The sequence below is a fragment of the Notothenia rossii genome (genome assembly GCF_949606895.1).
Source record: "Notothenia rossii genome assembly, chromosome: 7".
Classification (NCBI taxonomy): domain Eukaryota; kingdom Metazoa; phylum Chordata; class Actinopteri; order Perciformes; family Nototheniidae; genus Notothenia; species Notothenia rossii.
In genome coordinates, this window is record NC_136905.1 from 52,567,360 (window position 1) to 52,595,306 (window position 27,947).

The 27,947-nt window shown below is 40.7% G+C and overlaps 2 protein-coding genes and 1 long non-coding RNA gene across 8 annotated transcripts in view; 2 read left to right on the plus strand and 1 right to left on the minus strand.

Moving 5' to 3' along the window:
• Positions 1 to 306: 306 nt before the first annotated feature.
• The window catches only part of lrit3b (leucine-rich repeat, immunoglobulin-like and transmembrane domains 3b), a gene marked incomplete at its 5' end in the record, with an annotated part of 67,670 nt that continues 40,029 nt past the window's right edge, over positions 307 to 27,947 (plus strand). The window contains 2 exons of the mRNA XM_079692804.1: positions 307 to 710; positions 5,368 to 5,453. Coding sequence (XP_079548930.1) covers positions 307 to 710; positions 5,368 to 5,453 — 490 coding nt within the window. The remainder of the gene's footprint in view (positions 711 to 5,367; positions 5,454 to 27,947) is intronic.
• Positions 10,872 to 23,716, plus strand: LOC307045770 (uncharacterized protein). Of its 6 annotated transcripts, none has more exons than XR_013809987.1 (5): positions 10,872 to 11,015; positions 11,877 to 12,071; positions 12,162 to 12,238; positions 12,356 to 13,990; positions 23,499 to 23,707. XR_013809987.1 is itself a non-coding variant. In XM_079691721.1 (5 exons), the coding sequence occupies exons 2-5, from the start codon at positions 12,003 to 12,005 to the stop codon at positions 23,647 to 23,649; spliced, it is 558 nt and encodes a 185-aa protein (XP_079547847.1). In that variant the 5' UTR covers positions 10,872 to 11,015; positions 11,877 to 12,002; the 3' UTR covers positions 23,650 to 23,716. The 6 variants fall into 6 exon arrangements, 4 of the variants coding, with proteins under 4 accessions (XP_079547847.1, XP_079547844.1, XP_079547846.1 ...); XM_079691721.1 differs by having other exon boundaries at positions 12,356 to 12,616; positions 23,499 to 23,716; XM_079691719.1 differs by lacking the exon at positions 23,499 to 23,707 and adding an exon at positions 11,383 to 11,474 and having other exon boundaries at positions 10,919 to 11,015; positions 12,356 to 15,001.
• On the minus strand, positions 13,512 to 16,754 carry LOC307045772. The gene is made up of 2 exons (XR_013809990.1): positions 14,969 to 16,754; positions 13,512 to 14,467 (listed from the first exon to the last, which is right to left on the minus strand). It is a non-coding gene; the product is annotated as an uncharacterized lncRNA (long non-coding RNA).

The following is a 27,947-nucleotide window of genomic DNA, read 5'->3' on the forward strand; positions in this document are numbered from 1 at the left end:
GGCCTTTGCAATTGAAAAAATACAGATTTGTTACGGTCCATCTGCTGTTCGTTCACCAAGGGAAAAACAACTGGTAGGAAATCCATTGAGCATGTTTATAAAGCATTTCAAAATGCACATGCATTCCTTTAGGTAAGAAAAGTCACTATAATGTTACACATTTGGTTGTTTGAAATATCCTCATGGTAACTACAATTAACGTATTATAAGTAACCAATGTAAAGCATTAGACAAGCAAAATTGTGTTTGAGAATTGCATGTTTTCAAGCTAAAATTATCAAATAGTGTGAATGATTGAACTGAGAAATGACACATCTTTGTATTTCCCATCGCAGGTTGGTGCAGTGCAGTGACCCTGGGATCTCAGCCGTTCCTGTTAACGTCCCGGCTGATACAGTCAAACTGCGTCTAGAGAAGACCTTTATCTCCAAGGTGCCCCGGGCAGCCTTCTACAACCTTTCAGAGCTGCGTTTTTTGTGGCTGACCTACAACTCCATCACCTCCATCCACCCCAGTAGCTTCGTCAACCTGAAGGCCCTGCGAGAGCTACGTCTGGATGGAAACCTGCTGTCATCCTTCCCCTGGGAGGGGCTCAGGGACATGCCCCGCCTCCAGACTCTCGGTCTCCACAACAACCGTCTTTCCAGCCTTCCTGCCCAAGCTGCTGTCTTTCTTCCGAATATCACCTACCTGGACCTGTCCAGTAACAGGTGTGTCAGATACCACAGGACCATGTAGCATGCTAATGTAGCGATAGAGCTGTCAGTAGTATTAAAGTATGTTTAGCTCTTGTCTACTCTACTTGACTATCCCCTACTCCAGGGGTGCCTACACTTTTTCAGCTTGGGGGGACGCTATTTTAATTAGGTCATCCCAAACAATGCCACACAAGTGCGCACGCGAGCAGTGCACTCACAAAACGGGCAGACAGGTCCACAGAAACTACCGGTATGCTTAGTCCTACTTTAGTTAGGCTACTGTACTGCAAAAAGCAGACGGCGCTGCGCTCAACACACACAGACTCAAAACCATGGACACACTGGCACATAAGTTACATAAACAATTTATAGGCCTAAGTTGCATAAATGCCTGAGCTACAGTATTGCAACTAAGCAGACAGCGCTGCTTCTCTCTCTCTCTATCTCCACTTTCAAAATCTATTTAAAACTCATAACAAACAAACACAATTCCCAAAGTTGTCCTGAAATTAACTTATTAAATAAACGTAACGAAAAATATAGCGTACTTATGCAAACAACATTGAATATGGACTTGAAATTATTCAAATTAGACAGCGCTGCTTTTTTCAAACACACACACACACACACACACACACACACACACACACACACACACACACACACCCCCACACACACACACACACACACACACACACACACACACACACACACACACACACACACACACACACCTTGCGTTTTGAAGACTGATAAATCCGAAATGGATGAACAAACTTTGCAGCCCAGTATCTCAGCTTTGCAGTGTATCCACGGGTGTGCCTCTTGTTTCCTCCGCCACATCTCCTCCGTCCATACCTCTGGGAAAGGTGAGCTTGAGCTAGCCAGGGGAACGTTGCTAGCGCAGCTAATGTTAACGTTAGTGCTAGCATTATCCACATCTTTAGGTGGCTCTTCTGATGATGTACTAGTAGCAGCTTCACTTGTTGCTTCGGTGCTGCCCAGGGGTCGGCAACCTTTCTGATATGAAGTGCCATTTAAAAAAAAAATAGTTATCAGCGTGCCAACGATCGACAATTATCAACGGGAGGGGGGTTGAGGAGCTTGACGCTCGTCAACTATCAGTAGGAGGGCGGGGGAGCCTCGCTGCGGGGAAGCAGTGTGTGGACCTTTCAGCGCAACTTACATGATGCCGAATTTAACAAACACATTTAAATAATTGGTTTAAACGGCATAATAATAAGGACGATCGTCCGTTCTGTGATTGTCCAGAGCACACATTTTATGATATTATGGTCATGCAGAGTGAGATGAGATCGCTGTCTCTTTAAGAGAGAGAGAGAGAGAGAGAGGGGTGTGGCTTGTGCATGTGTGTTTGTGGATGGTAGAGCGACAGTGAGGGAACGTGTGTATGTTTCTGGAAGTGAAACGAGGAAGCAGAAAAACAGAGGTCTCGTCTGTGATGTATTTTGTAAAAACAGAAGAACAGCTAAATAAATGCAACGGCCTCCCAAGAAGAGCTCGCCTCTCTCTAGTCATTTAAGCTAAAGTGGGTTATTGAACCTGAAGCTTGTTGTTTCTGCCCTCCTCGACTAAGGTCTGGGAGCCGACAGGAAAGTTCAACACACAGATGGCCAGTCCGCCCCTTTGTAGCATATTATTTCGATGAGAGATGAGCTGATCGCCACTGGACTTTCAACTAAATACACAGCCACGCAAAAACTGCGGCATTTGTACAGCTCCTTATGGGTACTGCAATTAGTGAAGTGCTTTCCTCCGTGGTGAAACGATCAGCACTGCACCACGGAGGAAAGCGGCAGAAAGTCGCCTGGAGTTAAAGAGAGCGGGGCTGCGTTGCGTGCATGGCTTCCTTCTGCAGGTAACGGGGAGACGCGCTCTGGCGGCGGTCTCGTTCAGGATCCGAAAATACAATTTAAATATTTTGCACACTTATTCCACTTATTCCTAGTTTGCCACTGGTTATGGTGCCGCGTACCAATGCTGGCGCGCGTGCCAGGGGTTGCCGACCCCTGTGCTAGCCTCTTTCTTTTTGTGAATGACATTCTTTTTAGAAAAGAAGTCAAGTATAGAATGTTTGCCTGCCATTGTAGAGCTTTCTTGTTAGCGTTCTTGAGGGAAAGAGCTGCCGCCACATCATTGACACACCCCCAGCTCGCCGCGGGGTCACGAGCGTGATGACGAATCATCATTTTTTAAGGAAATCGTTTTTTATTTTTTATTATAATTACTGTGAAATGTATTATGTTTTTGTCATTATTACAACAAATACACACTTGCAACTGATAACACTGGCAATGATTTTATATTTATTAGACTATTAAAAAAAATATCATGCTCCAAATAAGTGGGGGTACGGCGTACCCCCGCGTCCAACGCCCACTACACCACTGGTGCTAGTGGACTAAACGGCGGATAAACTGTGGCGCGCTAACACTAATTGCGCCGCATAAGCGTATAATATTGCGCTGCATTTGCGCTTCAGATGAGGAGGGGAGGCCCCCTCATAACGGCTCCTATACACGGCTGCGTGCGTTGACGCTTGCCGGCGGGGGGGGCTGAAACTCGACCAACAACCAATCACATGAATCTCCCGCCCCAGACACACAAGCACACGGTTTGATTGGCTAGAGCTTGCACTGGCATATGATTCGATTGGCTGACGCCTCCGTCGAGGCGGCAAAAGTAGAACATTGCTCTACTTTTGCAGCGAACACCGCGAGAGAAGCTACGCTTTGCTCCCACAATGCAGTTCAGCGAATCGTGACGTCACCCCATTCAAAGTGAATGAGCAGAAGTGTTGAAGCGGCAACGCACGCCGCCGTGTGTAGGTGCCTTAACTGCATGAACCTGTATGGCACAATACAACTCAGACTGGCTTACCTGTACGTCAATCAAGTGGCAAATGCCATAGTAAGGATGGATGATAGGCTAACCTTAAAAAAAAAAAAAAAATGTTTTTTTCTTTTCTTTTTTTCTTCAATGCCATGCGATCTACCCACACTACCCTTGTGATCGACCGGTCGATCGCGATCGACGTATTGGTCACCCCTGCTCTCTTTCCGTTTCTGTTGAGTGTGAGCTTGAGTGGAAGAAATGGAAGTAGTAGCAGGGAGCTTTGAATTGTTTTCTGTCCAATCTGCACAAAATGTCCGCCCTGTTGAGTCAGGTTAAGTCAAAAGAACGGAGAGGGAAAATAACTCTGGGTTTCCATTTTAGCGCATTTTACAACTTTAAGGAAACATAAACTGTAGTACCACCATTTAGCCTCTATAGATATTAACTTAAACGCCCAGCTTGCTTCCTGGGGAGCTTTTGACCATTAGCTGATTGAGAGTGACAATTTCGCCTGTTGACACAAGGGTTTTTGTTCAGCAGTACACCTTACATTTCACTACAAAACTTAAAGCAGTAGTGGAAGAATTAGAAGCCAGCCTGTTTAACTTAGAAGAGGTTTTACAAATGTACTATAACCCAGTGGCGAGCCGTGACTTTTATACCTAGGCCCTCTGACTTATAAAAGTAGGGTAGACATGTGGATATTATCCGGCTGAACAAAACTTGCATTTATCTAACAGGTTCGTTCCACATACCTTATTTCAAGCTATTTTCCAAAATCCTATGGAGAAATCCCATTGCTTTTGTGTCGAGGGAAACAGCAGCTTACTTCCGGGTTTTAGGACGTGTCACTGCACCACTTTATACACATGTATAAACCTCACAGCGGGCGGAACTTGTCATAAAGCCCACGAAAATAAAGCCCACCCATTTAGAGGGAAGATATGTACTGTCATTTGAAATTACTCTCTCAGTGAGTTACTATAGCTGGCCCTCTGTGAATGTACAGAGGGACCAACAAGCTCTCCCATCTTCACAGTAACTCGCAGAGATGGCATTTGACCCTTCACATTCCAACAGAAACTGAACAGGCAGATTCAAAGGATTTATTTCTTTGGAAATGTTATTTTGAATACAAATAAACCAAGTTATTTTTGCTAAAACTAATGAAAAATGTAACAACAAAAATATAATGATTTTTTTTTTTGGGAATATCTTAGACCCTCACAGGCCCTAGAGTGCCCTGATGGCTCGCCACTGCTATAACCACTCTGCCGGTCATGAGCTAGCGTGAAAAGGGCTCTTGTCAGGTCTCGTTTCTCCAGATAGAATAAGTACATTCAACCTGGAGAGATTGGTTGCTCAGGGGGAGCATTTGACCTGTCTGAAGCTGAAAACTTCAGGAAACTTCAGAAAAACTGCTCTCGACTGCGACCTGACAATGTAGAATGTTTTCTGCACTCAGGGCTGGTATGGTAATAGTATTATCCAACTCTGAACCTTAGCCTATTTGGAGGGGACAAAAATCGAGGTAGGCTGAGTTTTTTGGTCCAGACTCTTTTGGTGATGCCCTCCAGGAGAGGGTTTTACATTGGCCAATCGCTAAACTTTTGTTTTTCTGTAATGTTTTGTTATGGTTGGGGTTAGGGTGTATAGTTTCCCCCTCAAGGTTTAAGGTAAAAGTAAGCTGTTTCTTTTCCTCCTCTCCTATCCTCTTCTCTCTTCTCCTGTCCTTCTCTGTTCTCCTCTCTTCTCCTCTCCTTCTCTCTTCTGCTATCCTGACCTCTACTCTACCTGTCACTTCTCTCCTAAGGCTGACTTTATTACCCGGTGAGCTGCTGGAGCTTTGGTTTCCTCTGCGAGGACAACAGGAAGGAACAGAACAAAGAAGAATTTTAGGTACAGTATGTTTCAGAGCAATACACGTGCATTATAAGATAACGCTGTTCAAAACAACTATGCTTGATTAGGATTCCTACTGGATGTGTACATATATTTCAGACAAATTAACCTTACTAAAGTAGGGTCACGGTAAACTCCATTATATTAAAGAGTTTGTTAGTAGTAAGTGTTGCAGAAATGAGTCCTAAAACCTGAAAATGACTTTGACCCTTTCCTGTTCCCTTGTCTCTAAGTAAAACAAATTCTGAGTTTTGTGTTGTGTGGTTAGAAGTCAAAAATAAGATCTGTGGTTAACGCAAGCTTATGAGATTTTTACGTTTTGTTTTACGAAATAACAAATGTGGGCAAATACTCCACTCATGTCCGAAGCTTCTATGTGCCATAACATTAACGGTTGCTAACAAGTGACTTCATGAAAATACTAAAGTCCACCTTTAGCTTAGCGGTGGTGACGCACAGCCATGGATTTTGATGTAGTTTGTTTATAGAATTTCATTAGCTTTTCATGTATGCTGATCGCACTTAGGCTTCGAGATCACAAAGTGGTGTAAATATATGGAAATTATTCTGCTGAACAAAACCTGTTAAAGAGCAACTTCCAGGTTAAAGACACCTGTGAATAAATGTGTAGGAAAATGATGAATACACTAGATTTTCAAAAAAATATACAGAAATATACACTACAGGCGTAGTTTTTGTAAGAAATGTTCAAAAGCCTCGGCACGTGACCTCCCGCGTGTGACGTAACATGGGGGAAACAAGGGGGAGAGCGGCCGGTGTAACGTATTAATAAACATGGATCCCAAGGCTAGTCAGGAGTGACAGCCACGACTCACACACAAACAACACAGACAGGGGGAAACAAACAAACATAAAGGAGACGGCTGGAGCACTACAGGCACAACAGCGTTACCTAATGCAACTCCACACTACGTCTTACGGTGCCGTGTACCGGAGGGGAGAGAGAGAGAGAGCAGCAAAGGGGGGGGGAGAGTGAAGTAATACGGTTTCCTGATAAAGCTGTGGAGAGTATGTGCTGCAGGGAGGTGGATGCACAACGCACCCAGGAACGAACGCTAGCTCCGGTCCTTTTCCCGTGAGGGAAACTGTGGACTCGATGTCCTGACAGGCTGGTATTTGTGCAACCTGCACAAACACAATACTGCACCATGATTACAAATGGTGAAATAGAATGTAAAACTACCGAAAAATACCAGCTCACTAAAACACAACCGCTCAACTCAACGCAACTACTAACTATACCCGCGGTCAGAGAGCGGAGATGTTTACCCTTTGTGATGTAATATGACGCGTTTGACGTATGACCTTTAAAAAAAAGGCGTTTTTAACAGCAGAGCTCAAAATTGCTCCTTTCCCTCTGAATTCCTGCCCTTATGTCTCGTAAAACATATCAAATCCTACATTCACTTTTTTAATTGTAATTTTCAAGCAAGTCTAAGCATAAATGTAGAAAAAACAAAACCTCCAAGATGCCCTTTAAGTATCACAGACATGTGTTGGCCACAAAGCTTATTTTCTTGAATTAAACTTTTGTTAAGGTACCAGTTGCAATGCTAACTTCCGGGTTGGCCTACACAAATACTTCATCACTGCAGCACTCTATAGAGTTACTTGTAAATAGTCAACCCAGTCTCACGGCATTTCGTGTAATAGTCACGAAATTAATTGTATCTATTGATTCGTGTTCACCAACACCATTTTCCCATTTTTTTCATGTCACAGAACGATTTTAAAAGTAATGTATTTCTATTGGTAATATGTTTCGTGCCTGCAGCACGTCTTTTAGTCCGGTCGGGTCTTGGAAGACCAGAAGCTGTGTGTTCATAAAAACATTTTCTTACTCAATATCAAGCCACGATTATTGTTTTTATTTTAAATAGTATAATATCAGACTTTTTTTGCCGTCCATGAGGAAAATAAATGGGGCTCATAGCCTCAGAATACTGAAATCTGTATTTCTTTCCTTCTAATTTGTTATTATTTGGTGCAGGCAAGAAACATACTACCAATAGAAATACATTGCTTCTAAAATCGTTCTGTGTCAGAATACTCAAACCTGTATTTTTTTAAATCTTTTTTTCCTTCTAATTTGTTATTATTTATCGTTCTGTGTGACACGAAAACAAACGGGAAATCGTGTTGGTGAACACGAATCAATAGGTTAATTTAGTGACTATTACACGAAATGCTGTGAGACTGGGTTGAAATAGTTAACCATGTTAGCTAAGTTTAGCAGTCTGTTCCTCTTAACATTTGTATTTTACTTGGAAGTTTTAACATTTCTCATCTAGTATTTTAAGAAATGGAACTTACAAGTTCAGGATGGTCTGGTATGGTGAAGTATTCGTCGAGTATTCAAGATGGTCTGCAGTTAAAATCCCCATGCCCAGTGAGCCCAATGACTTTCGGCCCATAGCACTTACTGAAATGCTTTGAGTGTTTAGTTAAGAGGTATTTCATCTCACAAACATAGCACCTCTTAGATCCCATGCAATTTGCATATCAGGCATCTAGAGGGGTGGAAGATGATATCGCGACCCTGTTGCATCTTCTGCACACTCATCTCGAGAAGCCAAAAGCCCATGTAAAGATCTTATTTGCCGATTTGTCATCGGCTTTTAACGCCATCAAGCCAAGTATTTTTGCAAATATTTTAACTGAAGAATTCTCACTTGAACCTGGTCTGATCTCCTGGATCGTCGACTTCCTCAGCTGTAGAACTCAGCAGGTTAGAATAGGCATGACACTTTCTGATACGATGACTACCTGGATAGGCTCACCCCAGGGATGTGTCCTATCCTCTCTTTTATTCATTTTATACAAGTCCTGCATTAACACTTTTCCCAACAGGCACTTTATTGAGTATGCAGATGATACGGCCCTGGTCAGCCTCCTATTTGACGAGGAAGAGGAGCAGGGAACTGTCCTTGATTTCTTTATTAATTGGTGTGAGAAGTCAAACCTGCTTTTAAATACCTCAAAAACAAAGGAGATGGAAATACATTTTAGAATAGCACAATCGCCCAACCCTACTCTTTTAAATAGGGAGCCTATACAATGTGTCACTGAGTACAAGTATCTTGGTGTTGTGCTTGACCACAAGCTCAGATGGGATGTATGGTCTGAGAAAGTAAATGCTAAGTCTCAACAAAGAATGTTCTTTTTACGTATATGATTGTCTTTCAATGTCGGCAACATCAGGAATCAAATGTTCTAGTCTAGAAAGCTTATACAAGGACAGAGTTTTAAAAATGGCACACAATATTGTGAGTGACCTGAGGCACACTCTTGCCACTTATTTTGAACTGTTGCCATCTGGGCGGAGATATCAAGCCATCAAACTCCTTAATCAATGATGGCTAGGACGCACTGTTTACCCAGCTGGTCTGGCACTGTCCCCCCCCCCTCTCGCAAAAGAGGGCCTAGGCCCAGTGGCGGCTGGTGGAAAATATTTTTGGTGTGGCTGTTGATATAGTGAGTAAACATTTTTTTTTTGGGAGAAATGACCCCTTAAATTGGGACTTCTGGTGATGTAATGGCCCCATACAATCGTGGTTCTAGGGCCAGGAACAACCAGGCTGAGTCGGGCTGAGTATGCTAAACTAACTGCGGTCAAGCCAGCCTCCACTCGGGAAAACCTAGTCAAGCCAGCCCTCAAGTGATATTGCAGTGCGCGAATATCCTATGCATTACGGTAGAGTAAAAAAAAATCATCCCTCTTTGTTTAGATGAGAATAAAACCAAAACTGTCCAGTATCAAAGACTCATTTCGCTTCAGGGTGACAGCAGGACATCCCATCTAGTCACTCAGAAAAAATCAGGACATTCTGATGTAGAGTTTCAAAATAAAAGACCTTTGAAATCTCTATTGTATGAGCTATCATCCCTGTTTTTAGATGAGAATAAAACAAAAACTGTCCAGTATCATAGATACATCTCACTCCAGGGTGATAGCAGGACATCCCATCTAGTCACTCAGAAAAAATCAGGACATTCTGATGTAGAGTTTCAAAATAAAAGACCTTTGAAGTCTCAGCTATCATCCCTGTTTTTGGATGAAAATAAAACAAAGACTGTCCAGTATCATAGATCCATCTCACTCCAGGATGATAGCAGGACACCCCATGTCGTCACTCAGAAAAAATCAGGACATTCTGATGTACAGTTTCAAAATAAAAGACCTTTGAAGTCTCATATGAGCTATCATCCCTGTCCCCAAAGGTCTTTTATTTTGAAACTGTACATCAAAATGTCCTGATTTATACACGTTTCAAAATGATGCGGAAGTAACAACATACTGATACCGGATAGTAAAAACCATGAATTAAGGCTTTGACAAGTCTGCAGACAGACGGCAGGCGAAAAACCTTTTAAAATGCGTGTTTTCTAATGGAGATTTGGCTAAGCTAACGTTGTAAAATCTCCGACCGTCCACACTCACAACAACGGCCTATACAGACATAAATAAACCAGCGACTGTATTCGCCATGACACAGACAGTATGTGGTTTGTACTTGTTTAACTTTTGTCTAGTTTCTGAACAGATATCAAGAGCTGTGAGTTCTGAGTGCTAAGAGCTAACGGCTGTGTTGTTTTTCTGGGGAGCTCATTGAAGATGACGTCACGGCTCCGCCTACACTGCGTTACTCTAGATACTACCCCAGTTCCTCACGAGTCTAAAAAACAACTCACGTCAACGCACGTAAGCAACGTGGGCGCCAACGTGAGCGCTCTCGTGATCAAAATATTTGACGGCGATGATTGGCTGAAATTATGTTTCGGCGGCACAGTTTACTATTGAGAATTTTGCAACGTGCTGGTTGCTGCTGTTTGGCTCGGGGGCAGCGCCCCGTAATGATAAACTAATGCCAAGGGCAAGGCCAGGCAGGAAACATGTGACTTATCAGTAACTTTAGACATCGTAACACAATTTTTAACAAGATTTTATTGTAGATTATACATTTTACTGATACCAATTGTATGATATTTACCTTGTTCATTAAAAATAAAAAATATAAAATATATATATTTTTGAAATATATATATTTTTAAATATATATTTTTTAATTTAATATTTTTTTTGAATTTGGGAAGAGGTGGGGCGGCGCCCCTAGCGCCCTTATGGGCCGGTTGCCACTGCCTAGGCCCCTTGTCATGTCTGCCGATATCTGTTTTTTTATGTCTGTTCTTTATAACACTCCTGTTGTGTTCGGGTCAAATCTGACCGATTTACTATTTTCATCAATCATAACTTTTTTGTTTTACATTCGATTGCATTAAGGCTTTATAATATCCTTCACAGTAGACCTTTGAACATATACTATAGGCTACATGCACAGTGACTTCCGCATTCTACTCAAAGCGGCCGATTCATTTCCTGTTTGAAAATGACGACCTTCTACACCCACTGCCTACAAGAGCTTCCGAAATTAAAAATGTCAGATGTTCATCGGATTTGCCGGACGACTAAAGCCCCAGCCAGCAAACTCGATAAAGGCTTCAAATTATATGCTGCGTCATATATACACAACTATGAAGGTAAGAAGGTAACTGGAGTAACAGGTGCTAATCAGCTAGTTTATGTTCCAGGTTACGCTAACGTTAGCTGTCAAAAGCTAGGTAACGCCAGAGCCCTATAGTATAACTACTATTATACTACTACTATAGTAGACTACTATAGGGCTCTGGGTAACGCTATGTACTGTTTCTGGTGTTAATTCTTTAAAACATTAGCCATTTTGCTCAAAAATACTATCGTTTAATAGCCTTATAGCCTAGCCAACTAGAGGTTGTCTTGTTGTTAGCCACACTGCATAATGGTATCAGCTTTTGTAAAGCAATGTTGCCATAGATGTTTTGACGTGAGTATAGATCTAACGCTGTTGCTCTGTTTTTCTTCATTCAGTGTCCAATAAAGACAGGCTGACAGGGCAGGTCAGCGTGAGAGCCTTGTGCTACAGGTCAATGAGGAAGAGCGAGACAGCACACAGTTTGAGTGTAGGCAGGCAGCATTGACACTGTGTTCCCCCCTGTTTATTGAGTTTCAGTTCAGTTAAACATTAGTTTACCTTAAGGGAATCTCAACAGTGTCCTACTTCTCCCTGCTTTATCACAGCTGATTGGTCAGATATTATTACATTGATTATGGATGTGTAAGTTTGGGGGTTCAAATATATAGTCAAAACTGCTTTAATACAATTTTCAAGGCATCTTAGTTTCCAAAGAAAGTTCATTGTGGTATTGTAGGGTAAGAGGGTAACACTAAGCATTCAGGAATACATGCTTCTTCTAGGATAATGGGTCAGTAAAAATAACCAATAATTCTACTCATAATAACCTCCTGGTTCATTTACCGTAAGTGAGGTTACTAATCACTAGTATTTCTTCTCTCTTTTTTAGATAACGCTTCATGATTCATCACCAGTGGTGCTCACGCACAACCAGTGCTCCTGTGTTGCAGGAACTGTTTTGTGCAATCACACAGTAGCATTGCTGTTCCAAACAGCACACTAGACTGAACTGAACATGCCAGTTGTGCCACCTGTGCATAGCTGTACTGAATCGGAACAGCAATGGCACAAGCCGCGAACAATGGTAATTTCAATGAGGTTCAAATACTTGTAATCTTTCACAGAGTTTTTGTTTTAAAGTGACTCAACGAACAGTAATTGTGTTTTCCTTAAGGGTGTGAAGCCAGGGCCCATCAACTCCATTGTCTTCACCAAGCCTGTACCAAATAGGATGGTGCAGACTGGAGTAAGGTAATTTTATCTGGAAAATTGTGTTTCCTGTGTTTTTAAAATTCATAATTCTGGTGCTGTATTCCTAACCTTTATTGTCACATTAATGTGCTATATTGTCTTTGCCATTCTTTGTAGGAGTGGATTCTACAGAGGCATGGTGGGGCCATTACCAGATCCCTGCCTGTTCAGAGTTACGGAGGCATACTCAGCATTCAGCATTGAAGAAAGACCGCTTGTGACCACAATGAACATGAGACCTGACAAGCCCCTTGTGGAAAGTGCCTTCGGGATGGTGCAGGAGGGCAGTGTTCTGTCCTATCAGATGCCTGCGTTGACGTCTCGGTATACCACACTTCACACTGACACACCACCAACACCCTACTTGCCCATAGAGGGGTATGTGATCTTGCCATGTGATTTACCACTGGTGTGCTCAGAAGAGGAGCAACTACATATGAACAGCTTATCTGTTGATTTGGAAATGTCTCACAAAATTGAGGAGGCTACCTGTGAGCAAAGCTCTAGCTCAGAGTGGCATCTGCTCTGCAAACCCAGGGTTACTGCCTCTAGGTTTAGAGAGATTTGTCACGTCAGAGGTGAGAGCTCTGCTAACTCTCTTGCAGAGCGAATACTCAAAGGTACAAGGCAGACTGCAGAAATGAGGAGAGGTGCAGAGATGGAGCCCACAGTAGCAGCTGAATACAGTAGACTGGCAAACGTGAACTACTCCCCTTGTGGCCTTGTCATTCACCCCTCTACGCCCTGGCTTGGTGCCTCCCCTGATGGAGTTGTTTTTGACCCAACAGAATATCCCCAATTTGGCCTTGTTGAATTCAAATGTCCCAATGTCCCAAATGATGTCGACTGCAAATATGTGCAGATGGAATGTGGCTCCCCTAAGCTCAAGAAAAGCCATGCCTATTACTGGCAAGTACAGGGTCAACCTGTAAAAAAACGGTCAAATGACTGGCAGCAGCGGCTGCCAAACAAAAACCATAAAATTAAAGTAAAAATACTTTAACTGAAATAAAGTGCAAAAGCAATTAGTATACATAAATTGTCCTTAAAGATTTTAGAGGAAACTTTCCCCTCTTTTCAAAATCCATTGTCTTAAAATGTTACATTAAAATACCTTAAATAAAGTTCTGATGAGAAAAACAGCTTTTTACATTTTCTTTTGATAAGATTTGTATGATCAAACACTAAAATAAATACAGAACCTAAAGTTCTACAGCTAGAATTGTTAAGGCCTAGAGAATATTGGACCCCAAAGCAAAAGACTGGAGAGAGATGGTCAAAAACAAAAAGCTTTATTCAAGCAGAGGAACATAAAAAACGGCAGTGGAGGCAGGAAGCTGGCTGGCACGGAGACGTCAGGGACAGGAGGCAAAAATCCAAGCAACAGATCATAGAGACGAGGAGAGCATCGAGACACACCAGAGGGTCGAAACACAAAGGAATGATCTGGCAGGGAAGTGGCATGAGGACCGGGATTTTATATCCACAGGTGAAGAGGTGAGTGGAAACAGGTGTGCCTCGTCTGCTACTGGGGGGAGCCAGCCAACTCCCTGTCACACATCAGCCCTGCAGAGAAAGGCCCAATCCCAAACCACTCCCTCGACCCTACCCCTCCGTGACGGAGTGAACTCCGTCTATAGCCACACTCGCAGCTCAACGAGGCTCCATCCTGTCAGATGGAGGGAGTAAATACAGCGGCAAGCTTTGGGAAGACCTCCCCTCTCTCCGGCAGAAACAGGAAATGCCGTAACTGTATGTAACAACGGTTTCAAATCAGCATCACTTACACAAAAAGTTTAAATTAATAACTCAAATAAAACTCCAAATATATTTCATTGTGTTACTTTTTCGTAAAGCTCTTTTAGTTTTAAACCTGATGTTTATAAGCTTCTTAGTTTTTGCAACAGTCTGTAAATATACACAACTTTATAATAAAATGCACACATTTACCTTTTTCTAGACTAAACACAGGTATGATCCTAAGTTAAAACATATGAGGCTATCATGAGGTTGTTAACATCGCAATTTATCAGTGGGTGTTTGCTGGAACTACTTGTAAACAGCGTGTTTCCTGACGGACACACACATCGTGACTCCGGTCAGGTAGAGGCCGGTCTCAAGTCAGCACCTCTGCAGACTCGCTGTTTGAGGGCTTGATAGCCCACTCCCCCTCCACACCATTCCACACTCGTTGGTTTGGAACAGCCCTCAATATGGCGGACCCTCCGCCTGAACGCGCAAACGGAGGGGTAGGGTGTAGGGGGCGGTTTGGGAATGGGCCGAAAACAGAGAAGGGAGGGGGGAGACAGCAAAAAACACAAAAAGAGCACACAACAAAATCAAAACTAAACAGAATCATAACAAGAATACTGTTATTTTACAGCTTTTTTCTAACATTTTCCAATCAAATAAATTCAACAAAATGACATCGCAAAATGTTCTGTAGGAAACAATTACTCTGAAAACTTAAAATATAAAGATATTTGTAGAATTATAGTACAACTAATGAATACAGCATTTAATATTTAAACATCATACTTATAAACAGTAGAAACAAAAAGTAAGTTGAATTTTTTAAGATTACTTTGAAACATTCTCAACTGAAAATAACAGAAATTGCAAAAAGGCGACATATGTTCACATTGTCAATTTGAAGGAGCAGTGTGCAGGATTTAGTACGTCTAACAATGGGGATGTAGGTTTCAACCAATGGCTAACTTGTTCACTCACCCTCCTATCCCAAGTTTTTAGGATAATGTATATTGGCTGCAAAAAACTTAAGGCCCAATCATGTTTCCTCTGTCCATTCTGCGCTACTGTAGACGTGGCAGTGCAACCTAGAGGACAAAAAGATCAGAATCAGAAATGGGTTTATTGCCAGGTAGGTTCACACGTACGAGGAATTTGACTAGGTGTCGTACATACAAATACAATTTTAAAAAAGGGTACACAGATAGCGAACTATATTAAGAACACTGTAATAAAAATAAATAGTAAGATAGAAATAAAATAAAGCAGTAAAAAAATCCCCCACTACACCACTGTTGGTATCCACATCTGTACCAGATACAATTTGGCTCCAGTTAATGTTTTTAATTTCCCTGTCAAATTCATCAATATCACTCTTGGGTATTCTTAATTGGTAAAATGTTGTGTTGGGTTTCAAATGGAAGCAGGATTTAGTGAGCTTTCTGGCTATGAGAGTTAGATTGTGGTCAGACAGACCAGTGACAATATTGAAGATTGTTGTCACCCTTTCAGGTTTGTTGCTGAAAATCAGGTCAATTTGGGTTTTTGAGGATGTGGTTATTCTAATAGGCCCCTTAATTAATTGTGAGATCAAATTGATTTGATACCCATTCTAATGCCATATTACTTGCTTTGTCCTCCCAATTAACATTGAAGTCACCCATTAATACTACTGTATATCCTAAGCAAAACTGCATTCCCTTAGCATTATTTCTAATTTGTCAAAGAAAATTGCTTTTGCAGATGGTGGTCAGTACACTCCAATGAGAATGAAACACATCTGTGGTGACAGGCTAACATTAAGACAGATATGCTCAAGCTCATTCTCAGCAGAGCATTGAACCTCATTACATGATATGTGGTCTTTGATATAAAACAATAACCCCCCACCCCTGCCCACAGCTCTATCTTTCCTAAAAACATTATAGCCAGGAATATGTATGGCTGAGGATGGGGAGTTTTTATTCAACCAAGTCTCTGACAAACATAAATAGTCCAAGTTAGAGTCTGTTAAGAGATGTTTTATCTGATCACTTTTGGGAATAAGACTGCGGATATTCAAGTGAACCCCAAGCAGACCACTGGTTTTTGCATGATGGTCCCACAGCACTCTGGCATTGTTCAATGTTTGAAAGAAGTTGAATTTTCGCAATTTTTTAATTGCTGGATTTAATACTGCGGCTTTCGGTCGAGCGGCGCCAACTCTTGTTCTGAGTGAGTTCTTGATTGGCCCACGCTTACCTGGACCGCTGCAGAGAGTGTTGACAGGAAGAATGGAGTTTGTTGGTTTGAGATCGACTGGTTGTGCGACACTTAATCTATTGATTCGTGTTCATCAACACGATTTTCCCCTTTTTTTTCGTGTCACACAGAACGATTTAAAAAGCAATGTATTTCTATTGGTAGTATGTTTCGTGCCTGCACCACGTCTTTTTGTCCGTTCGGGTCTTGGAAGACCGGTGGTTCATAAAAACATGTTCTTACTCAATATCAAGCCACTATTATTGTTTTTAATTTTGAATCGTATAATGTCGGACTTCTTTTGCTGTCCGTGAGGAAAATAAATGGGGGTCGGAGCCTCAGAATACTATATTTTGTTCCTTCTAATTTGTTATTATTTTCTAAATAACACACTGTTATTTACTCAACAATAACACACAATTATCCTTGTTTTTATTTATTTGTTTAATTCTATAATATCTGGCTTTTTTGGCGTCCGTCAGGAACTGAATTTCAAAATAAAATAACCTGAAACAGATCACATAATGGCATTGTAATACACGGTTCGGCTGCATTAAATATTACATATCTGCCGTAGTTCTTTATTTATAGAGCCCTGATTAGAAGACTTCTGGAAAAACAGGAAGAACTGCCACCGAAACTGAATACTTGACGTGGATCATAAATATATCAGCAATTAAACAACATATTCAATCTCTCTTCACACAATACGTCTCCTCACAGTATCAACACTAATTCGGCTGACTTTTATATTTGATCCAATTGGTAGATAGGCTATATTTACACCATAACGGTGCACAGCTGATAGAAAAGGACTTGTAGTTTTTAAAGATATTAATGATTTTCTTTGAATATAAGAATGTAAATACTGAGTTGAGAGAATACTCAGTAGTGATGGGAATTATGGCTCTTTGAAGGGAGCCGGATCTTATGGCTCCGTTCCTTTCAAAGAACCGTTCAAAAGAGCCGTTTTATTAAAAGGGGGCAGGGTTACTAGGTTTATCTGCAAAATAATCACCAGGATAATGACTGACTGTATTGCCAGACCTAATGTCAATAATCTGCATTGTAAATGTAACCCAAATGTCCCGTAGTCTCTCTGAACACCCTGGGACTCTGCGTTGTGTTTTTTATTGGTGATGGGATGTTATGCAGAGTGGCGGAAAACAGGACACAGTAGATCGGATTGCGGTGGAGACGTTGAGTAGTGATTTATTCTTTGCAATGGCAGCTCTTCTGACACACCTTTCGTGGAGTGAATACAAACATTAGCGCATTAGCTAAATGCTAACCAATACAATAACCAAATGAACAGACAAAACATAAACATCTCACTCCCAAACATACACAACCGGGTAAATAAACATTTAAACTAACCCATTAATTAAATAAATTGAATGTTTGGACGTTTTTAACGTAATAATGTGTACAATTATTTGCCGCCATTAACACTGCTCACCTTTCGTGGAGTGAATACAAACATTAGCGCCAAGATGACGGCCGCACCCAGAACAACAGGAGAAATACGGTGTCCCACAATGGACAGCAATTTGCTGCGCAACAGCAACACCTAGTGGCCTGTCAAGGCTGCTACCTTACATCTACCCCTTCTTTAATTGATGGCGTCCCAGCCATCAGACCAAACAAAATACAACAAAGGCCATGTAGCACAAACAATTTAAACAGTTAAAGAGAAACAAATAAACTTTCTGTATGTATGACTGTCTTATAAAATGTGTGCGTGTTATACATTTTAACAGTCAGAATGTTGTGGCTTGATTGTGTCGCCCCTTTCCTGCTTCTCTACTTGCTTTGGCCCTTTGCCACAACTTCCATCCCCTTTCTCTCCTCCTCTGGTCCTCTTCCGAACTCAGGACTTGTGACTCACCAACCCTGTCTCCTAAAAATTACGTTCCCACAGAACTAAACTGCATTCTCAATTACGTTTAGTTAGAAACATATTTTCTCCCACGTTACGTTCGTTATGAACGTATCTCAAATACGTTTATTTTCTACATATCTTCTAGAAACACATTTTCTCCCACTTTACGTTTCTTATGAACGTATCTTAAATACGTTTATTTTCTACATATCTTTGCCATTTATTGTCTTGCTTTATAATAATGATAATAGTCATTTATAAATATCATTTTAGAGCACACATTTGAAATCAGTAGGCGAGGCTGTAATTTCGCAAGCTCTTACTCTCATGAGCGAGATAGAAAATAATAGTTTCAGTTGATTAAAATATTTAATCGCGATTAATCGCATGATTGTCCATAGTTAATCGCGATTAATCGCAAATTAATCGTACATTTTTTATCTGTTCTAAATGTACCTTAGAGGAATATTTTTCAAGTTTTTAATACTCTTATCAACATATGAGTGGACAAATATGCTTTATGCAAATGTTTATTATCATTTGAACAATGACAAATATTCTCATGAATATTAAACACAACAACCTCTGAACATTACAAATATTCGCCTCAATTCAACCTGGAACCTCTATCATACAATAATACAATACAAAGTGGGTGCGTGCGTGCGTGCGTGTGTATGTGTGATGGATCGTTGGAGCTATGTGCAACTCAAGGCATATGCTCGAACGGGAGCTGCCTGGACGCTGCAATCATGTTGCACTATCCGTGCTGAGTGAGCTGACTTTTCGTACAATGTCCCACTGTCTGGCTACCTGCATAAAGTCAAATGCTCGGCGCAGTTGTCGGCGAAATGTCGCTCCTCTGTTTTCATTTAAACAGCTCCTTATATCCGTTAGCGCAGCTAGCTAGCACCAGATGCTAACAACAACAATACACGTAAGGTATCTCTCTCGCTTGCTCGGGCCACACATACACACACCCTCCCGGTCCTCCCAATGGCCAGTCAGGGCCTGACGGTGAGCGTGGAAGTGTGGTCTGCCGCAAGCGGACGGCTGGAGCGGGGCTGTCAGCATCAGCTTAGATGGTATTTTAAACTCGATGCGCTCTGAAACTAGGGGGCGGCCGAGGACAAAAAATACACATGCGTTAATCGCGTTAAAATAATTAGTGGTGTTAATTTTTGTTTGCGTTAACGCGTTTATAAAGCGTTAACTTGACAGCCCTAATTAAAACAAATCCAGAGTTACGTGTTTCTGTACTTCCTCTAAGAAGAAAGGACAGTAACAGAAGATCTCTGTGACGCCAGATGTGGTGTTGTTAATGCGATATGATATCCGGAAACAAATTCAGTTTAGGATGGCCGAAGACACTACACTACCCATAATCCCCAGCTATCGTTTGGGACTATAGTCCCGTTGACAAACGCTGTGATTAATCTTCAAGCTCTGGGATTGGATATTGGAGTGGCAGTGCGCCAAGGTTGCGCAGAGAGTCAAGCTCTTTGAAATGGAACAAAACCACGGCAGACTATTCAAAACTGGACTCGAACGCCCCCCCAGAACTACACATGCTGGCTATTGTGTTTCGCAACATGTTCTCTACGGCACGTCTCTACTGGGAATTGTAGTTTTAAAAGACGTTTTCGTTTTTCCCAAAATTAGAAGTTGACCGTATTAAACTGTGTACAGCCCTGGAGGTTTAGGCGATAGGAAACAAATTGGTGTGTACAAATGTAAAACATGTAATTACTAAATGGGTGAAAATCGCTCGTATCCAGAATGAGCAGCATACCCAGATGACAGCTCATTGTTACTTTGTAATTCTACTCCACTACAATTCAGAGGTTAACCTGGCATTTTTACTCCACTACATTTATTTTAGTTACTTTGCAGATTCTGATTAATGATGTGAAATATAAACAACCCTTAAATCAGACTTTAGTTACACCTGAGTAAAACTGAGGGAAAGGTGATTGTCAAGTGCCAACAATCAGGAGAGATATTTGATAGTTCGTGCTTGAGAAGACTAAACATTTATCTTCAGATCCCTATAAAGTATATTAATTACTCGTTATTCTCTACTAATAGTTAATTTAAAACTATATAATTGCTATTTTGCACATCCCTTTCAAGATTTCAAGATTTTCTAAGGTTCATTGACATATCACAAAACTACGGTGCAGTTATGCAATGAATGAAAGACTTGGGTCACAGGTTCCTCAACAGCGCATTACAAGACATCTATCAATATGTGTGTACCTCCACCATTAAACTGTCATATTCTGCACATTTCTTATGCTATCTACATTCATAAGAGTATAATTAATGTGTATAATATCAGTTCAAATAAGTGCTTCAACATAGTTAACATTGCAGGAAAGCAATATATTAGACGTTAAGTATTTTGTCAGGCTTAATATTTATCTGTCGATACACTGAACAAAAATATAAACGCAACACTTTTGTTTTTGCTCCCATTTTTCATGAGATGAACTCAAAGATCTAAAACATTTTCTATATACACAAAATAACCATTTCTCTCAAATATTGTTCACAGATCTGAACAAATCTGTGATAGTGAGCACTTCTCCTTTGGCGAGGTAATCCATCCAACCGGTGTGGCATATCAAGATGCTGATTAGACAGCATGATTATTGCACAGGTGTGCCTTAGGCTGGCCACAATAAAAGGCCACTCTGAAACGTGCAACCCTTTTGCTTTATTGGGGGGGTCTGGGGGGGTCCAAAAACCAGTCAGGTTTAACCCTAACCCTAACCCTAACATGTCACCCACTGACATGTTAGGGTTAGGGTTAGGGTTAAAGTCTAAAACATTTTTTAATGTGTCATTGGGTGACATGTTAGGGTTAAGGTTAGAGTTAGGGTTAAACCTGACTGGTTAAACCCTAAAACCTTTTTTAATGTGTCAGTGGGTGACATGTTAGGGTTAGGGTAAGGGTTAAACCTGACTGGTTTTCGGACCCCCCCAGACCCCCCCAATAAAGCAAAAATGCACGTTTCAGAGTGGCCTTTTATTGTGGCCAGCCTAAGGCACACCTGTGCAATAATCGGGCTGTCTAATCAGCATCTTGATATGCCACACCTGTGAGGTGGGATGGATTATCTCGGAAGTGCTCACTATCACAGATATTTTCAGATTTGTGAACAATATTTGAGAGAAATGGTTATTTTGTGTATATAGAAAATGTTTTAAATCTTTGAGTTCATCTCATGAAAAATGGGAGCAAAAACAAAAGTGTTGCGTTTATATTTTTGTTCAGTGTAGATACCCCCAAAGCTTTTTTCTTATTTGAAAGAAGACCTTAACCTAAAGTATTCTTTAATGTGTTAATAAAGGTTAATTAGTTTGTCTGTTTTGCACATCCTCCTATTAATATCTTTGTACATCCAGCACTAAACTGTTTTATTGTAGAGATCACTTAGAGTATCTTCTTGATTTTGTATATTCTATATTGCTATCATTGACCTTCTACTTTCCCCCTATGAAAGTATGTACTCTTAATATTTCTTTCATGAAATAACTTTATTCAACAAAAATAACATTATTCAACAAAGATAATTCAATAACGTGCTTTAACCACTAGGCGGTGCACACAAGGTACACACAGCATACTAATAATAACTTTGTATTTGTAGTTTAGGACAATTATGTATGTATAATATCTGAAGATGTGTAGTTTTATTCATGTTTTTACATAATTTTACAGGATATTGCTATACCATTTCTCATGTTTTACTTCTACACATTAATATCTGATTTGTAAAACATCACAGACAGAAAGGCATATCCGTCATTTAATGGTAAGCTATTGGAATTGTGATTCCATAGATGTGTCTCCCATCACCCAAAACGCCTGACTATTCTTTCAACTCAGTATTTACATTCTTATATTCAGAGAAAATCAGTAATATCTTTAAAAACTACAAGTCCTTTTCTATCAGCTGTGCACCGTTATGGTGTAGATATAACTACCAATTGGATCAAATATAAAAGTCAGCCGAATTACTATTGATACTGCAAGGAGACGTATTTTGTGAAAAGAAATGCAAGATGTTGTTTAATTATTCATGTATTTACGATCCACGTCACATATTCAGTTTTGGCGGCAGTTCTTCAAGTTTGTCCAGAAGTCTTCTCATCAGGGCTCTATAAATAAAGAACTACGGCAGATATGTAATATTTAATGCAGCCGGACCGTGTATTACAATGCCGTTATGTGATGACTTCCAAAGAGAAAAGCAAGAACACTCGGAATAAAGTATTTTTTTGTTTTGTTTTAAATGTTTTCGGATTTCATATCACATTAACATCATATCCCAACATGCATTGCGGCTAAAACATCCAATCAACGAGCTGCAAGCTGAGGATCTTGGGTAATCTGTTCAGTGGGTTTTTAGTGTGTATCGTTCGAAATGACCCTTATAGAGAGGCGAAGTCCCGCCCATCTACTTCCGACCCATGGGACCCCGGAAGCGGAAAATTATACATTGAAGTCAATGGAGAAAGAAAAGTCATCTTTCGATCCCGTTTGAATTGTGCGACGAATGACACATATGATGTTTGTCAAATTAAAAGAAGATTTTGCAAGTCAAAAAATAAAAATGTGTCGTAAAACTGTGAAGTTATACATTTTTTTGTGTGAAACCGCTCAGTGAACTACAGGTCTCTGGTCTCGCACAATTCGCTTCACCATCACAAAGATGGCCGTCACGTTAGCAAATTTCACCTGTTTCTTTCAGAATGAGGCGAAAAAGTATAAAACGAGGTGAAAATCACTACAAGTCTGGGCATGTTGAGAGCTGTACATACACGAAAGGGGAGTTAGTCGGTTCTGTAAGAGCCAGCATGCGGGACCGGCTTTACAAGGTTTCAGTGAGTAATATGAGTTCAATGTTTAACGTTAATGTCAGCTAGCTAACATTAGCTAACAAGGTACACTAACGTGTTTTGTTTTAGCAACTAGTTTTCTCCCTAGAACTTCGTGGTCTCTGTGTATGCTGTGGATAACATTCGTGTTCACAAGAACAAGATACACTCCCGTGTTTTGTTTTAGTTGCTCTTCAGATTGAAGCGGCCGCTTTTATATCGACTATATGTGTGATCTCCTTTTTACATCTCGTTGTGTCATTTGAGTTTATTTGCTGTGTGTAGATTCAAGGATTTTGGTTATCTTGTCAATTTGTTTGGTTATCTAGACACAGCTGTCTGTGACTCTCTCTGGTACACTGGTATGTGTTTTCCTAATGTAGAGAGCATTGATTAATTAATAAACTACACACTGACTCTAGATCCTGACCAAATCCTTTTTTGTTGATCAAATGTTTTTCAAAAATGTATTGTATATTATATAACAGCTGCACTTCACAGACCGGAGTCTCTGCTACTGTGGACCACGAAGGAGGCGATCATCATCCCCATCCCCAAAGACCCTGCATGGCATGGAAATCTCCTCCTCCTGGAAAAATTCCACACCCAGCATATGCTCCCTGTGTTGGCCAGTAGAGAGGAGGACATTTAAATAAACATACTCTAAACACCCTCGGACTCTGCGTTGTGTTTCGTATGTGTGATGGGGTGTTATGCAGAGGGGAGGAAAACAGGACACAGCAGATTGGGATTGTGGTGGAGATGCTGAGCAGTTATTTAATTGTTGCATGTAATTATTATTATACTGCGTGCTTCTTAGTTATTCCATATTTTGCTGTAACATGGATCTGTATGTAACTCTATATTTACTTGTTATCTACCACACTTCCTTCTACATCATACACCATCATTATACATGATGGTGTATATAGGATATATATATTTGTATACATATCTGTAAATTGTATAATTTTATTTTTCGTATTTGGGATTTCTCTTTTGTCCACTCAAATACACTTGGCCCTTTCTCTTTTCCATGTGGAAAATGGCAGCTGCATATTCTGCTTTTCTCATCTAAATCCCTGTCTGCTCATCTACAATGAGACAATTATATAATTAATTACTAATAATCATTTAAACCTGTTATTACCAATATTTCACAAATTCTTCATGTAAATTTAAGAGCACAGCTCTATGTTGAGTGTCAACTTTACTTGGTTCATTTTACTGGGGGGCAGCTACATGGATGTTGGTGCAGTCCACAATAATTTTGCAGTTGAAGGCAGAATGAATTTATTATTGACTCAGAATGAAGCACAACTTCATGTCATACAATACATTGACTTTATTTGTAATTGTGTACAAAAATATTAGCATTGATTAGCAAGCAGGACCTGAAGGAACAGAGAATGGTGATGGATGGAGCTGGGAAGAGAGAAGAATAAAGAAAACAGATCAACTTTATTATCGGATATTAAAAATTCAATTTCAAAACAAGTTGCCGCTCGTACAGTTTTCTAGTGTGTAAAGATGATTTCACATGACCAATGCAAAATATCACACTCAATACATGTGTGTCTCTGAGGGGTGCATTGTGCCTTTGATGTATATAAATAATATACCATAACCAAATACTATTACGTACAGTGGAAATCAGGTTGCCAGAGCAGGTCAGACCAGTGTGCATGTTCCTCAGGGTCTCAGCAGTTACAGGTGAGGTAAAGAAAATAAAAGAGAAAAAGGTCAGTAACAACACTTTAAAGTAACAAAACTTTGAATAATTATCTCTTTTAATAATTTTCTCTCAGTCATCACTCAACTACTGTCTTTCCAACAAACAGATTGACTCGCCCTCACTATCATCACAATGAAACACGTCCAGAAGAATGTCATGCAAAGCTGCCTGCCTGCCTGCCTGCCTGCCTTCCTTCGACTGAACTGCCTGATATTTTAATGTTCAATGTTAACCATTTGTGCAGATAGCATGAAGTAGAAAAGATCCCCGATGCTAATGTGGCGTTAGCCTACCTCCCGCCCCCTTAGCACCTGGTGGAGGGGGTGATAGACTACTCTTCAAATGTTTCACAAAATACTTACCATCATGACTACTCTTACTGTTTAACATTTTGGTTTACTTCATGTTAAGGCTAATACAAATGACAAGGCTAAGTAATGCAATGTAATGCTAACTAACGTGCTCGCTACTAGCTATGTAGCTAACTTGACTATGTTCCATGCAAAACATGTATATTTCCTGATATGTTTGGTCCTGGTCCTTTCACCAGACGGGAAGCGATAGAACGAGCAAGTGGTATGATCACTTTTGTGATTACAACCTGGCACAAAGCACACAGGCATCTTGTAAAAGTGAATTTATTGGAGCAATCTCTTATATTTATTGGAGGGAATAAATCAGTTATGAGATCTTCTTCTTCTTTGCTTTAATTGCGAGTCGCAACCACCAGTCTTGGAGCATTATTGCCTCTGTCCGCCACTCTCCCACACTGTCTACCTTCAAAACCCAGCTGAAAACATACCTCTTCTCCCAAGCCTTCAACTTACCCTACCCCCCAACCCACTGACTTCACTCACACCCCACGCTGTATCTCTTTTTCACCCCACGCTGCATCTCTTATTCATACATTCATCAACTTTTTCTTTCCTCTTTTCCATTATGTTGTCTTTTGCTCGTTGTCCTATGCTTGCTCCCCCCCTGTGTTGTCCTTTTCCTGTTCATGTAATGTTCATGTTCAATTTTCTTGTCCAATATGTTGTCTTCTGCCTGTTCACCCCCTTTCTGTACTTTTAATTTTTTTTGTAAGCGACTTTGGGTTATTGAAAAGCGCTATATAAATAAAAGTTATTATTATTATTATTATTATTATGACATCACTTACGCGACCCAGAATGCGAGTTGGGATTTGTAGTCTTTCTAGTTGCGTATTTTTCATAGTCTTATATTTTAACAGTTTTACGACAAACTGTGACTTTTTTTTTACATGGAAATGATTGTTTAAGATTGACAAACATCATATGTGTCATTCGTGGCACAATTGAAACGGGATCAAAAGATAACTTTTTTCTCTCCATTGACTTCAATGTATAATTTTCCGCTTCCTGGGTCCCATGGAGGCTCCCGGAAGGGGAGGGACTTCGCCTCTCTATAGGCCTACGTCTGTTTCCGGTGACTTTATTTACGGCTAAAAAGCATGCTAAAAAGCCCAAGATTATAGAATTAAACGAATAAATAGAAACAAGGATAATTGTGTGTTATTGTTGAGTAAATAACAGTGTGTTATATAAAAAAGAATAACAAATTAGAAGGAAAAAAAGATTTTTAAAAATACAGATTTCAGTATTTTGAGGCTCTAAACCCCATTTATTTTCCTCACAGACAGGAAAAAAAGTCAGACATTATACGATTTAAAATAAAAACAAATAAATAAAAAGATAAAACACTGGCATTTAATTTACGTTAGAATAAATAGAATGGTTTTGAATAATAGATGAGAGTAAAATCTACGTCACTTTACAGCCCCGCCCACTTTTGGAAAAACCAACGCTGTCATTTGAACGGCGATCAAGCCTGAAGCCACAGAGATCTTCTGTTACTGTCCTTCTTATTATAAGAAAGACAATAAATGGCAAAGGGAGAAAATATGTTTCTAGAAGATATGGAGAAAATAAACGTATTTGAGATACGTTCATAACAAACGTAACGTGGGAGAAAATACGTTTCTAGCTAAACGTAATTGAGAGTGCAGTTTAGTTCTGTGGGAACGTAATTTTTAGGAGACAGGGTTGAACTCACATGACTGTCTCTTCGGGGCACACCGATTTCATGGTGGATTTCTCCTAGGAGCCTTGTCAGGTGATTTGGTGTCACTCACAGTCGTACTTTCCTCATCTCCTTCATCCATTTGTCCTTCATTCACATCCACTTCCTCCATTTGTTTGGGCTCATCGTGTACCACTGGTGTCCAAGGTCCCACATTCTCCTCAACTTCCTCTGTATGATCGATCTCACAGTCCTCTGCTGCATCCGATTCAACCTCTTGTCCTATCACTTCACTGGCTCGTTCCACTGGAAGGAACATACACTGTGTGAGGAGGTTGCGGTGCACCACCCTCTCTCTCTCTCGCTGTCCTCTAATCGTATCACATACAGTATACAGGTGTGTTGAGTTGTTTCTTCACCACAATGTATGGACGTGCCTCCCATCTGTCTCCCAGTTTCTGCCTTCCCTCCACATCACATACTTTGACAAGGACTCTATCCCCCGGTATGAAGACTTGACTCTTTGCTTTTCTGTCATAGTGCTTTTTCTGTTGAGCCTTAGCATGCCGAGAGGTTTGATTAGCCTGTGCATATGCCTGTGACAGACTGTCGTACAGAATTTCGACATAATCACTGTATCCACGTGGCTCACTTGCGGTGGACAGCCCAAAAATCAGGTCCACTGGGAGCCTAGGATGTCTCCCAAACATCAGGTACAGTATTGTGTGTAACCCGTTGAATCGTGCTGTGTGCAGTTATAGGCATTAGGGATGGGCATTTTAAGAAATCTCTTTAATCGATCATCGTGAGACGTTAACGATCAATTATCGATTAATCGTTAACATTTATACCCGTCAAAAAAACTGTATGACGTATTGTAACGTCCACCCGGACAGGTCGGAATGACGAGCGAAGCGTATACAATCTTAACAGCTTTATTGCGGTTACAGGAAGGGTCACTGTGGGCCGGGACCACGCCAAAACAACCAAAAACAACAAACCGCTCAACAACGTGCTGCTCTTCCTCTCCCTAACATGCAGCCTTTCTCACCCACACGCACGCGCCCACACAGACACGCACTCAAAAAGCCCTCTGCTCTCCACCCCGCCCCTAACTGCTCTCCTCACAGAAGCCTGACCATAAAACAACCGTTAACAGAACACGTGAACAT

Bases quoted from the DNA above. Each gene is read 5' to 3' on its own strand.
- LOC307045770 (XM_079691718.1), top strand. From the start codon at position 12,003: ATGCCAGTTGTGCCACCTGTGCATAGCTGTACTGAATCGGAACAGCAA. The intron at 12,072-12,161 runs GTAATTTCAATG...GTTTTCCTTAAG, and splicing joins GGCACAAGCCGCGAACAATG to GGTGTGAAGCCAGGGCCCAT. The intron at 12,239-12,355 runs GTAATTTTATCT...CATTCTTTGTAG, and splicing joins ATGGTGCAGACTGGAGTAAG to GAGTGGATTCTACAGAGGCA.